This window comes from Pyxicephalus adspersus, chromosome 11 (assembly GCF_032062135.1).
Source record: "Pyxicephalus adspersus chromosome 11, UCB_Pads_2.0, whole genome shotgun sequence".
Classification (NCBI taxonomy): domain Eukaryota; kingdom Metazoa; phylum Chordata; class Amphibia; order Anura; family Pyxicephalidae; genus Pyxicephalus; species Pyxicephalus adspersus.
Genome location: NC_092868.1, coordinates 29,522,639 through 29,537,532, shown reverse-complemented (window position 1 = coordinate 29,537,532; position 14,894 = coordinate 29,522,639). Strand labels below are relative to the sequence as shown.

Below are 14,894 nucleotides of genomic sequence, written 5' to 3'. Positions count from 1 at the left end.
CCCCAGGTTACATACGAGATAAAGACTGTTTGTTTATTCTTAAGTTGAATTTGTATGTAAGTCAGAACAGGTACATTATTTTAATAAATACAATTAGGACAGATGTTTGTCTGAACATATTATTAGGCAGTGTGGTGTCAGTTACTGTATAAAATTCTCACTGTTAGTTAGTCACAAACAAAGCAAAAAAAAAAACTTTATGGAACCTAGACATTCATTACCTTCTGGAGCAAGCTGCACTTGATATGCAAAAAGAAACAGCTGCAGAGTTTGTCTTGGTCATTAAAGAGTTACAAGAGGCTGCAGGGCTCACCCCACTAAGTTCACCCACAACCTCAGCTGTGTTTAGCAAAAGATTTTTTCTGCATATCATGCAAACCGCCCCCCTCCAAGCCTCTATTCTGCACATAGGGAGCAGGGAAGCCACGTTCGTATCTAGGAGTTGTCCGTATGTCGAATGTCCTTAACCAGGGACTACCTGTATATCAATTCCTAAGAATATATATAAAAGTATAAAATATTGTGTTTTTATGATATGCTGTATATGGAAAACATATTATTAGTACTCTCTTATGTAGATACAGATTGCCTACGATACAAGGCTACAACATTCTGAATAGCATCAGAAGAAGCATGTTAAGTGATTTCATATTATGTAATACATCCTTCATCTAAGCAACATTTGGTGTGGATATTCATCCAAAGTTTTTGCTTTGAAATATATCCCCTAGTTATGTGGTGATGCACTTTATCACACATGTTGTCATTATATGTGTAGCTACTGAATGTTTTTGCTATTTACTCATGTTAGTAGTAAATTCCTTGTGTATAACACACCTATTGTAGAGTTAACATTGCTAATGCTAAGGTATATGTCCAGTGGTCCTATCCTCTTGTTCTAATTCCTTTTTACTGTCCTCATCAGTCATGTCCTCAAAGTGTTCCTAGTTACTTTCTCATTGCCAAGTTCCTGTTACTGTATTCTTGGCTCTATTTCCTACCTCATCTTATTTCTGGTTTTACATGCTTTCAAACTGCCTAGATCCTGCTACCTTCCTACGTGTGACCTCCTAGAACCTATTTACACCTCTAATCTGTTGGACTCCCTGGAACCAACTGCTTGCTTATCCTGACCGCAATAACACTTCACCTCTCCTGACCCTATCTGTCTTTGTGCCACTGCGCCATACAAGTAATGGAAACTACCATAAGCAACTCACCCTAACTACTTCATATCTCCAAGATCACCATCGATGGGGAATAGCTTCTTTGTTAAGAGCAAACAATCCACCACCTAAATACAGGACAGCACTCAACTACCAGGTAATTTAAAAGTTGGCTGCTACAGGTGATGCATACTACAGAGCGTCCATTTATTTCAAGCAGAGGACCAACCCCAGTTTAATAAGCAGCATGTATGTACTAGCTTTTACACAAGACAGGGTATGTAGCTATTTTGTTTGGCATTTACAGGATGTTTCACTGCCCACTGCATAGTCCTACTCCTGAAAGAATGAAATTCCTCAAAGCTCATCTTTGTGTTCAGGCAAACTACTCTTGTTCTTCTCTCATGACCATTTGCCAACTCTAGTACAGAGAGAGCCTTTCCTTTGAGCTTGATCCTAATCTCATCCTAATATAAGGTCCATAAGGGTAAATTTAGAGTTTCCAGTGTTAGCATGCATGAGTCTTTTTCCACACTGGCTGTTTGACCTCCAAGTCCAGCAGCAGGATGACCACTGCCTTTTTTAAAAATGTCATAACCTGCTTCAAAGCATTTTTTTAGGAACCATTGTGGGTGGTAGATAACTGGATCTCATTTGCTGTGCATATTGCACAAGACTTGAGTCAATATTTTGGGGCCCAAGGACAAGTGCACAAATCATAGGCACCACTTGAAGATAATTATGAAGCATGTGCGTCTGATCAGCCAGGCAGACAAAACATAGTTTTATGAGGTTTAGCAAAGGCTACATTCATTTTTACTGTAACAAACACTGAAAGTAAAAATCTTTAATGAGAAAATATGCAGGTTGCAATTGCTGACCTCTCCTTTTCTAATGTTTCTTGTGTGGCTGCTATTATGACTTTATGGTTTGAGTCACATAGCCACTGCAATGGAACACATATGGATCCAAACAGAAGTGACTGATCCCTGACTTTAGTTGTTGCATATTTGTTCCATGTCATTTCAAATTATTGCACAAGAGCATTCTCTGTAATAATCTTTAGCAGGGGCAATTTGAAAGGCAATATAAGAATCCAATGGCATGAATGCAAAAAAAATACATGCAAACTAATGAGTATATAATTTATTATAATTTTAGTATTTGCACTTTCAAAAATAGTGTTCTTAATTGATTTACTTGTTAGCTTTTTATAAGTTAGTGTGTGAGATAAGTTTCCTGTAAATGTTCTGTGCAGAGAGTTCAGAACATGAACTGCAATTATAAATAGAGTTTCTGATTAAAAAAAAATGAGTGACGAGGAGAAGGATAACCTGCAAGAAGGGGCACTAGTTCAAACTGGCTGAATAATGTTAACAACAAGTAGTAAGTGTTAGGAGGTGGTAGCACTCAGAGAGTCTAACTTTAGAAACACTTTTTGGAAAGGGCACTATTTGTGTATGAGAGACCTACATATTCACCTCCAGCTCTGTTTTATTGAACCTGCCAGGAAAAAGAACAGCAGCAATTTCTTCTGCTATACACAACTAAAATTGTCATTCCAGCTGTTGCCACAGTAAGCGGAAACACAAACTGGCAAATGAGTCTGTAGAGGAACATCTTTCAGGAGCTGGCAGTCAAGCAGGAGCATTCAACTTGGAAGGACATCATCACCATTCATTTCAGGTATGGGAATATTATTCAGAATATTTGCACCGTGCATTTACAATGCATCACATCTTACATGTGTCAATGCTATAGGATGCATTATATGGAGAGAATGGACTGCTTGTTGTTACATAGAATAACCTAATAGAACTCTGACATAAACACTCCATGTGCAATGGATCTAATTTAAGGCTTAGATGCTATATTATATAATATTTAATATATTGTTTAAAATAAAGTATCTTGTTTTGCTATTAAAGCTTTTATTAAACAAGAGCCATAATGTAATTTTCATATATTGGACCTCAAAGGATTTGTCCACCTGTATTTTAATGTTTAGTCTTTCAAAAGGTGTGAACCAACAAAATAAACCATTGGCATTTTATTTCTTGCAAAGTGTAATAAATGGAATTTCTATTCATGAGTTCCTAGCTCCTCCCAAATGCTAATGCCAGTAAGAAGGGATCATACTGCCCTTAAATAATTTTTTTAGTTTTGCAAAATAGCAAATGCAAAAGGAGATGCCAAACTTGAGATTTTATATCTGCTTGAAAGAAAAATTCTAGCATAAAGTTAGACTATTTGTATGACATTTTTGATGATAGATTGCCCTTTAAGAAGTTACAAAGCAATGTGCAATGCATAGATGGAATAAATTTAAATCTTTTTGTTAGTTTTTTGCACACAATAATCGCACATTGCACAGCATGGTAAATTAGCTTGTAAAAGAACATCTGGAAGTGTAAATTTTCACATGGCTGTGCAGTTTAGCTTACACACTGGATGAATCCAGATACTGACAGCTGCTTCTGGGGTATAATCATGAATGGAGAAAACACTCCACGGTTTCATTTTACCAACAAGTTCACAAATTAGTGATATTTATTTATGTTACTTCACATTGCATATCATCAGTGTAATGTAAAAAGCCAAAGATCAATGTTTAAATTGGTTTACTTGCCAACCTTACCTGATCTCCTGCTCTTGAATGCATTGGTTTACCATCTATTGAAAAATTGCAATACTTTAAAAAGCTTTATTGGTGTTTAGCTTTAAACAAAAAATAGCTCTACTAGAGTGCAATATTCTTTCCATCAATGTAAGGAAGAAACTAGAAGCATTTGGTATACTACTAGAAAAAAAAACCTTTGCAACTAGGAAAATGTAAGTACATACATATAACATTGTGTCGATGTAAAATATATTGCATATATTGTAAAGTGCTGCCTTTTAACTGAGTAGGGTATTAACTTGGAAAAAGATACAAATAATAAAGTTTATTTGGCTTTGCCTGCAAAAAAGGAAGGTGTCCTGGCGAGGCTCCGATTGTCTGCCTGGACCAAAGCAGTTAATTAATCTTAATCTATTTTGAGCCTTATCTCAGAATGAGTGAGCATCTGCAGACCTATTGAACCTGGAAGAATGTTCAGCATGATAGATACTTACACAGTCCTCACTTACCTATGTAGCTGCAGTAATTGTAAAGAAATTCATTATCAAATGATAAAGCACTGAATTTCTTCTTAGCACCCTTTCAATCTTCAGATACCTAAAGTAAACACAGGGCAGGTTCATTGGGTCCAAGGTTGACAGCACAGTAGCTCAAAGGTAGCACTCTGGCCTTTGCAGCAAAAGGTCCCAGGTTTGAATCTCAGCCAGGACCCTATCTACATGGAGTTTGTAGGTTCTCCTTGTGTCTGCTTGGGTTTCCTCCAGGTACTCCGGTTTCCTCGCATATCCCAAAAACATGCAGTTCGGTTATTTGGCTTCCCTCCCCCCAAAAAATTGACCTTAGACTGTAAAAATGACATTTGACCATGGTAAGGACATTATATTGTGATCTCCTTTGGGGTACAGTTAATAACATGACTATGGACTTTGTACTGCACTGCATGATATGATGGCGCTATATAAATACTGTGTGATAATAATAAGAAAGTTTAAGCTTATAAGAGAGTGTCAATTTCATTGTTTCTGTTGTTAACTTTAAGGATCAACTACTCCACAGTGCCTAAAGCTACACAGGGCAGTGAGAATTTACCAGAATCACCTACTGCTTGCTAAGAATAAGTAAAATACTGGAATGTCCATAGTCTGTCATCAAGATCCTTTGAATTATCTTTTTACAAAGAGATTTTATCGTTCATGTAGCTCTAGCCTTATATTGAAGTTGTTGGTGAGAAGTATTTCTGGATGATCTGAAAAAATCACAAATACAACTTGGAAGAAAATAATTTTAGGAGGTTTGCTAATTCTAAATATTGTGAAAACTGGTATCTGGCAAGGTTTGCATATTTATATCAGTTAATGTTGCCATCTATAAAATATGTGATGGCATCTTTTAATGATTTTTATCAAGCCAAAAAAATTGGTCTAGCATCAGATAATGTTTTCATGCAAAGTTAGAGATCACTTGCTTTCTTACTAGATACTTTCTACAAAATACAAATGTTGTAAATGCTGGTAAAGAGGAGATTTAACAAATACTTCCCCTACCCTCTCCAGATAATTTACATCTCCTTATCCTATGCAGCAATGCAGACTTTTAAAGTTACTGTGAAACCCACCTCAAATGCAATTGTAGCCAAGCTGTGGGCCTTCAAATATTTGCATCTTTATAAAATGCAGTATACTTAACAAATGCATGAACTTAACAAAACCTCGCTGCAGCCACTGTGAACCAGTTCATTCTTTTTAGGAATTAAAAAGCTATTTCACTTTATTTTTATCAGCCTTAGCTCACCCTGATTTTCAACACAGCAGTGAATTGGCAGCCTCCCAGCCTTCTAATGTGCCGATGTAAAATCAGTGCAGGTGCACAAGAAAAAGAAGAACAATGCTGGACTAAAGCTAAGTCCAGAGGGGTTGTTTTGCCACTATGTTTCCATGGCTGTCAACAATTCTTTAGCAGCCCCAAAGCCCTGGTTATCATTGAAACAAAATGGAGTGGTTGAAATACCTTTTGTACAGGCGTCTGGTGACAATGCAGTTGCTCTACAATTTGTTGGATATTTTTTGCAGCATTTCAGGGAGGTCAGGCAACCAATCCACTTCCATAAGACTTCCGACATCTTAAACAGCATATATAGTACTTGCAAACACCTGTCAAAAACAGATGCCTAGCAGTTAAAAATGTGTGCACAGGAGTGGTGAACCATGAAGTTGACTAACCCCTGTCTGAACGTGGCATACAAACATCTTTAGCGCTTCCTTTGTGAACTTTGAGATTGATTTTCTCCACATGGCCTGCAAGTACATAAATTATGGAATAGATTGTTTTCGAGCTCATGAATATCATAATTGCACAAATTCCAAATCAAAACCCCAAAAAGAAAAAACAGTGTGAGTGTGATGACACAATCTGACCCAACTGTACACTTTTTTCCAAAAAACTTAATCATGGGTTTAGAATGGATATAATAAATTATGGGAAATGTTTACCATAAATAGGATTTTTAATAAAGCAGTGTACCCTAAAAAACACTATCTGTCCTTAAAATAATGTTGTTCTGAGCATCCAAATTAAAGATCTTATTTCTCTGCATGAACAAGAAATATTAGTCCCATAAGAACAGCATACATAGCATACAGCCTACACATTTTTTTGTATTCATTAAGGTTAATGTACACATATTTTTATTTTTACATAGGGGACACAGGCAGTGCAACCTATTGAAAAAAGAAATACACTAAAATAAAAAAGTGTGAACATCCTACCAATCACTACACTTGGCACTAGAAAGGTGATAGTGCTGATTACATACGTCACTCATTGGGAAAGGTCTAAGGCCATCTATTTGAAGGGTGATCCATTATGCATTCTAACACACAACAGATTTAGATTGAAGCTGTACAAACAAGACTTTTTGAATGAAAAAAAGAGCACAGAGGGCAGAAGCTGATTACTTTCAGGCTCCCTCTCTCTAAAAAAGGGGATGGTGGGTCATTGTCCTGCATTTGTACATTTCAGCTATTCACCTTATATCAGCATTCTTTTTTTACTTTATTTTTTTAACAAAGCAGTTTATACCAAACAAGTACATTTTTGAAAGCAGTAAATTATTAAAGGTTTTGCTGTTTACTAGTACAACCCATCCATATGAAATTTCCTTTATCCCTGTTTGGATAAACAGCACTGCTTGGTATTATCAGCAGATTGGAATTCACAAACATTTATGAAACAGTATTACAGTAATAAAAGTATTTTCCCCAAATCTAGTACCCAATATTAAAGCAATATGCCTGAACAACTGAAATCTGAAACAGCTTTCAATAATTTACTTGTTTGGTATACACTGCTTTGTTAAAAAAAAAAAAAAAAAGTAAAAAAGAATGCTGATATAAGGTGAACAGCTGAAATGTAGAAATTAATAATGCAAAACAATGATCCACCATCCCCTTTTTCAGAGAGAGGGAGCCTGAAAGTAATCAGCTTCTGCCCTCTGTGCTCTTTTTTTCAGACATCTTTTAGCATTCCATATATTCTGTGCTAAAGTTGCACCTTGTGTTGTTGATATCTAAATGAAAGATTTCCTTTCTTTTAATTAAGGAGAATCTTTACCTAGATAAGAGGTGATATATACATATAATAATAAAATGCTGACAGAGGTTCTAGTATTTCCTTTCTTGATATTTTTACTTCTGTCTGTGTTGCTGTTAGACCGATTTTCACTTACTTTCTGTCCTGGAGGCAACTTTTTTAATAGACAGGAAGCAAACCAATCTCTCTAACTCTAAACTGTCTGGCCTCTGACTGCAGTAAAACCTGACAGTTCTGATCTTTCCTCATTCTATCCAAAAAGGGTATAATTACACCTTATTAGACTTAACCAACCAGTATAGAATTGTAGTAATCGATTTGTAACGACCTGCACATTTTCAAAGGGTACAGACAAACCAAGTTGAATTTCTGTAATAAATGCTCAACAATTTAAAGTCCAACTAAACTCTCCAGTGTCTCCCAGTTATCTTCTGAGTTTAGGATCTTCAGCCACCCTAATTTTTGTTTTTTAGTTTATTTCTGCTTTAATATTTATGAAAGTGAGAAACATATTACTGGGCAAGCAAGAATAAACACTCAGTTATGACTTTCTGATTCTGGGAATAGGAGGCCTGCTTTGATAGCTGATCTGTCAGAAGACTGGTGGGTCATGAGTGCTTTCTAATCTTTCTAATTCCAACCACAGTCAGCAAAACCTGCAGAGGTGCAGAGGGGTCTTCTAGCAACACAAACAGCTTTCTGTGAGGATAAAAGGGTAGATAACAGTAGAACCGAATGTTGATCCAACATAGTATTGTATATTGTATTGCTACATAGTAATACATTTTGTATGCTTTATCAACAGAAAAAGAAACCTTAATACCTTATAAAACATGAACCTAAATGAAAAAAGGTGGAATGAGAACTACTTGGAAGAAATGCTACTTTTAACATCTCAAAACCTACCACTGGTTAAAGTTGAAGATAATTACACTATTGTCAAAGAGTTGGGCAGTGGTTCCTATGGACATGTACTACTTGCAATGAATCAATCAAGAGGTAAGAGTAAAATCTCAAACACTAACCTTTTACATATAGGTGTACAAATGGTCAACAGAGACACAAAACAGACCTGGGTAAATTCTTTCTAATACTTTTTTAAATATATAATTCTCTAAATATGCACATTGTACATATACAGGTTGACAACCGAAAATCCGGCAACCTCCGGACCTGGGGTGGGACGGATTTTTGAAAATTCCAGATTTTTTTTAAAATTTACCTTCACACACAGACCAGTCTTTCTCTCGCTGCACCGCGGACATCTGGCACAGTTCCAGGGAGCAGGCAGCAGGGACGTCTCAACCTGTATTCAGTTTAGCAAGCAAGACCTAACAGCTATTTCTGCAGAACAGTGCCATGAAAACATTAGTGGCCAAACAGTGTACTGCAGTTCCTGTATTGAAAATGCAATCCAAAATTCATGCGGAGAAAATTAAGGATGCAGATTATCGATGGCTGGATTTTAGATTGTCAACCTGTACAAATAGTAGATGATAGTCAGCAATTGCATGGTGACATTATTCTAGTAGATTCTGGTTGGTTGTTGAGGTTCCTGAAGATTGCACACTAAAGCTAGTTCTAAGTGTAGTTTTGTATTGCTTAGTTCAAAAAGTTTATGTATTTCTTGCAATATTAGTGACCACATTCAACATATAAAGATTTGCATGTGGGCAGACTGGTAAAGTGTATTAACGTATGAGTTCTTTTCTGATTATCCTTCATACCAGGCCTAACATATCATGAAAATGGAAGACAATATTTTGCTGGCATCTTTAAGAATATATTTTTATAGTGCATTAATTATGTGCATGTACTAGCAATTAACTGGGGTGCCAACCAGGACTCTAAACTTTGGGTGCAGACTGAGCAGGCCATCAGTAGGGTGCCCCTTCAGGTAATACTGTGTGTCCACACACCAAGTCAATATCTGGACAGAGCTCACCCCACATTGTCGGCCACTATTATTATCTGTGGGAAAAACTTTAAAACTAGGGAGATAACGCCCCATCATAACCCCTTGCAACCGGTATTGGATAATCCGGGGTTTTCGCCTGGACTGTTGCGTAGTGGATTCAGTACTCTCAGGGAGAAAGGCCAGGAAGAAAAGGGCAAAATGTTACATAAAAGAAATGAGAGATTTCCGGACGCCTAGAAATTTAGTCCTAATATAAGAATATGCTGGGAGAACAGAGTTATGTATAAGTGGTATAAGTAAATGGGAAACTGGTTAGGTTTGGAGGAATGGTTCTGGGGAAGAAAGGTAGGAAGGGAATGGATAATGGATATTATGGGTCGGAAGGGTGCGTGGAAGGCTCTGGCGCAGTAGGCTCTGTCCTATTCTCTATCTTGGTCCAATATTCAATATGTTGTCAATATATGGTTTTTGTTTTAGTTTTTTAAAATATAGGCTACAGAACAAAGTGTTTGTGATTGTAAAACTGGATTTACTGTGTGTTCTGTATGTTTTTGTTTTGGTATGAAATTTGTATAAAATCAAAAAAAATATAATGTTTAAAAAAAATGATGTGCATGTACTTAGAATACACTACTGCAATACATACTTTGGTATTAACTGCTACTCTGAAGGAATCTTGTACTGAAAGAATTATGAAGTCTGTCAACACTGACTGTCTTCTGAATTTGATTTGTGTCCCTGGCTTCTGTACCTTGTGATACAGAACAAGCAAGTGGATTAGGATAGAGAAGGGTTCAAACATGTCATAATATTAAAGTTATGTTCACCTTGGAGAAATTTGTAAAATATCCTGTCTGGGTAGTGCAAGAGCTTAAATATTTCACAGGGAGATTTAAATACAGTTGTTGTCCCAATTAAAGATATTCTCTTTGATTTATGCCCTAATGACACAACACGGAATTAAAGTGAATACATCCAGTGAAGATATAGGCAGAAATAAAATCCTTGCTCATTTGTTTTAAAAAAAATCATAATAGGAGTTCTGGTTATAGATTTAGATGTGTCAGGATTCAGCATTGAAAAAAAAGCTGATGTGTTTTAGGATTTTTACCTACAAAGAGAAACAGCAAACTTGTTCTAAAAATGACCATACTGACATAAAAGCAAGAGGGTCTTAGCACTATAATCTGGAAAAACACAGCAATCTAATGATCCGAGGACAAAAGTTGAAAATGAAAAATATGTAAAAGTGAAGAAATGTTAACTGTCTTCTGTTATTTCATAATTATTTATCTTTCATCAAACAGAAGTTCCATCACGATGGGCATTTTTATTTTAGGAACAAGTTGTTTTTTTTCTTTGCAGACACAAGATGAGCACTGTACAAATGGCACATCTTTTACATACCATTCCCAGTAGGCACTACACATCTTGGCACTGCAACACAATAGTTTCACAATTAAATTTAGATCATGCACAAAGCCCAGAAAGTACGTGATGTTGTGAATGTTACCATGACACTGCATCAATATTGAGCTTTTATCTGGTTTAGTATGTCTCACTTAGAAGATCTGAGAGTGAGCCACTCAGCAATTTTGTTTTTTTATAACTAGACTGTTAAATGATGCATGGGGCTTTAGCGCTTTACTTTGATAACAGGACGACCTGACATCAATGATGCGTATCACAATAGGTTCGGGAGGGGTCAGCAATAGATAGAGATGAGGAGGAAAGTGCGTAAGCAGTTGACGTGTGAAGAACAATACTCTCAATGAGAGTCCCAGGGAACATAGACCCAATGTACTGCACTAGTGATAGAATAATCCTAGAGAAAGATACCAAAAGCACAGGAGACCAAAGTGGACTGAACAAAGTGATAGGTGGATTGGTACAGACTTGTTTTAGGATTCATAGCTGGAAATCTCCAGACTCTCCGTCAGAATAATATATATAAAGTAATACTTTTACCAACATAAAATTAAGACAGTTTATGTTAGTATAAGATTTATTAAACCTTACTAATTCTAAGGACCAATTAAAACAATTGTGTCTATATTTACCAGTTCTAAGTCAACAAAAGTATTACAGAACTTTAAAGCAGAGAAGCCAGGGAAAAAATAAATCTATTCTCCTTTGTTTACCTTCACTAACCAGTGAGTCTGGCCTGGCATTCTAAGCCAGAGACTTATTAGGAGGTGAAGCTGGAGGATCATAATGCCAACAAAGGCAAGTAATATTTTCAATTGATGGCAGCCATGTCTTTTGACCCCTAAGGAAGCATGCCATGTTAGAAATGGGTGGGTTGCCTTTTCTGATCACTTTCTAAAATTGCTGCTTGTCTGAAAGCTTGATCTGTGAATTAATGATTCTTACATTTTAGTACTTTATTATTGGATTGATGGGACAGACAGGCAGTTAGCATTTTTAGAAGGTAAACAAGGGCATACCATGGTTATTTCTTAGCACAGATTAGCTTCTAATGAAACTTAAGATGAATATGGAAACTGATATCTCTCCTATTGGGCCTGATTTATTAAAGTTCTTCAAGGCTAGAGAGGATACACTTTCATCAGTGAAGCTGGGTGATCCAGAAAATCTAAAATTGATCTGGTCCAAGAATTGAAAATATTTGATAACAAATAGAAATCCATTCCAGGTTTGCTGAATAACCAAGCTTCACTGATGAAAGTGTATCCTCTACAGCCTTGGAGAGCTTTAATACATTTGTGTCTGTGTCTGTGACTTCTATATTGTTGTGCCACTGACCCAAAACTTGAAAATGTCTATACTGTGTACTTGTTTCACATCAGTGACCGGTAAAATGTACACTACACTGGAGAGAAGTGAGTGTTTACTGCACTGGGCTGGTTTAGATAAAACATTGCAGAAATCAATTTCTGCTCAGTGATGAACCACTCAAAAATGTCTTTGTTTTTTTCTATCATAGGGAATCTAATGGCTCTGAAGTTCATGCAGAAGAACAACACTGACCTTAAAGTCTTCCTTATTGAATATTGCCTATCACTGTGCTTATCAACTCACCCATGCATTATAGATACTTTTGGAATCGCCTTTCAAACTGAAAGACATTATGTGTTCGCCCAGGAGCTTGCTCATGATAATCTCTTCTCTCTTATGAAGCCTCAGGTAAATCCAGCTGACCAGAGATACAGTAAATCATAATAAATCATATAGCTGTAAAGTTTGGAAGTAATTTTAGTACTTGTCCTCTAGTTGATTTCAGCTGTTTTTGAATTATATACACAAAGATGTATGGCATAAATAATTATGTCTGTTCAAACAAGTCAATAGACAGATGTACTTATCCCACCAACATATTTTACTGTGTTCTACAGCCTCCTGCCATGCTAAAACTCTGTGTAGTATGTAGTTATAAAACAAATAGTGAACCCTTTGACCAGTAACAATATTCTATTTTTTTTGTTCACCCACCTTCCACTACCTATGGATCATTATTGTATGCTCTATTAGACTACATTCATAACAAAGCACTTTTTATGAGGACAATGCAGTATGTTTTAGATGGGTTTTGCTGGTGTTGCAACGTATTCCTAGGGAAGGTATGCTTTTTTGGATATTGCATCATATATGCAGCAGAATTCAAACATGGAAATGTAGCCTTGATATGGTTGAGGGGAAGGATGATTGAGCATTTCCTTACAATGCATGGTATGAGAATACAACTACTGTAAACACCTATATATAAATGACAAAGCTCACCACTGGCTGACCCAAATTTTAGTATCACACTGAAATAATGTTGTAGAGTTAATCACTAATAGTCAGTTGTATTCACTTACATTGCTAATTTCATTTTCTTTTTCATAGGCTGGTGTGCCAGAAAATTCAGTGAAGCGTTGTGCTATTCAACTTTCCAGTGCATTGGATTATATGCACAAGAAAGGTCTGGTTCATCGTGATATCAAGCCTGAAAATATTCTTATCTTCGATAAAGAGTGTCGACAGATTAAATTAACAGATTTTGGACTCTCTTGCCGCAGTGGAACACCTTTAGAATCAATGCCTGAAAATTTGCCTTATACAGCCCCAGAGATGTGCCGTCTTGGAGCATCAGACAAGCTAATCGCACATACAAGCTTAGATACATGGTCATTTGGGGTTCTCCTTTTTTCCACTTTAACTGGATATTTCCCATGGACTTCTGCACTTATAAGTGATAAACACTATGTAGAATACACCAAATGGCAAAGAAGTAAAAGGATTTTCCAGGTTCCAAGCCAGTGGAAAATGTTTAGCAAAGAAGCCATAGAAATGTTGACAAAATTGATTGTCCCTGATCCAGCTAAGAGATATCCTTGTACAGAAGTCTTAAAGTGTCTGAAAGTACCCTGGAAGGTCACCCTTGACAATACCAAGAATACCAACTCTAATGTTTTTAAAAATAAGAACTTGGCTTGGAGATAGACACAAGGCTATCTGTATAGTAACATTATCTGGACTGCTCCGTTCTGGGCTCGGTGTCATACTTTTTCCAACTGAACCAGTGAAAATGTAGCTTAGCTAAATTTTACTGTTTTTGGTGTTGCCTGATTTTCATTTTTTTTTGGTTCATCTAAGATTTTGGTAATGCCATCTATAATGACAAAAGTATATTTTGATTCTGACAACCTACCTAACAGTTACTATGGTAACTTTATTTTTTGTAAATTCTCATTCCTTTTTTCATATAAAACACATTTGTATAATACTAATATAGCCCAATTGTATTGCTGCTTTGTATAATGCTACAAAACATACTGTAACTGTATGAATCAAAAAAGCCTGGGGTTCAATGGGCGTTGTATAGGTCTCTGTTGGTGAGTGCGGTTATGTTTGTGTGAGGCACAGAGAAGCAATTCAGATGAATGGGATAATCCGGAGAAAATGTGCTCTGTAAATCATTAGAATGTATATCTTAGACTTTTGTGAGATTTTTTTTTAAACTTTTTTTGATCTGATTTTATACATGTACAAAATCAATAAATCATTTTGTGGTTTAATGATTACATTGGTGCAAATTTTCAAGGGTCAGTATTTGCTCAGGTGACCTTTTAAGAATCTCCATCTCTTTAACACACAAATGTACTATAATTGTTATCTTTTATTCAAAATCCATTCTTAACTCTTATTGTAAATGGATGTGTAAAAAGAGCAACAAGTCCAAGCACATTCTTCAGGCCATTAGTCTCCTTTAATTTCTACCAAGGAATGATTTTTACATCCAAATTAAAGTTCTTTAATTAACATTACAAAAAAACATTCTTAGGAAGATGTTGTCTCTGTTTGTCAACCACTTCATTACAGAAAGTACAAACACCTCCCAGTACCAGACCTTTTGCTGTATCTAGTGATGGGACACTCGCTGATCAGTTTTGTGGTTTATCTGAAATTGAAAACCTTATTATAATATTGTTTGTTATGCATAAGACTTTCTATTGTTACCCAATATTTAATTCAACACATGAAACAAAAACAAAGCAAATGTATTAAATAAAATGCAATTGTTTTCCTTTTAACAAGATAACATGGGTAAAAATTATATATATATAAAATGGGTAAAATATATAAATACCTACAACCC

General features: G+C 36.0%; 1 protein-coding gene across 2 annotated transcripts in view; it reads left to right on the top strand.

The window, feature by feature from the left end:
• Window positions 1-14,396, top strand: part of LOC140340870 (serine/threonine-protein kinase SBK1-like) — a 79,663-nt gene extending 65,267 nt beyond the window's left edge. The window contains exons 3-6 of one of the 2 annotated variants that reach the window (XM_072426293.1): window positions 2,732-2,852; window positions 8,180-8,373; window positions 12,240-12,439; window positions 13,142-14,396. In XM_072426293.1, coding sequence (XP_072282394.1) covers window positions 8,208-8,373; window positions 12,240-12,439; window positions 13,142-13,738 — 963 coding nt within the window. In that variant the 5' untranslated portion in view covers window positions 2,732-2,852; window positions 8,180-8,207 and the 3' untranslated portion in view covers window positions 13,739-14,396. Of the gene's footprint in view, window positions 1-2,532; window positions 2,853-8,179; window positions 8,374-12,239; window positions 12,440-13,141 lie in introns of those variants that run through there. The other variant, XM_072426292.1, reaches the window with a different exon arrangement.
• The last annotated feature ends 498 nt before the right edge of the window (window positions 14,397-14,894 follow it).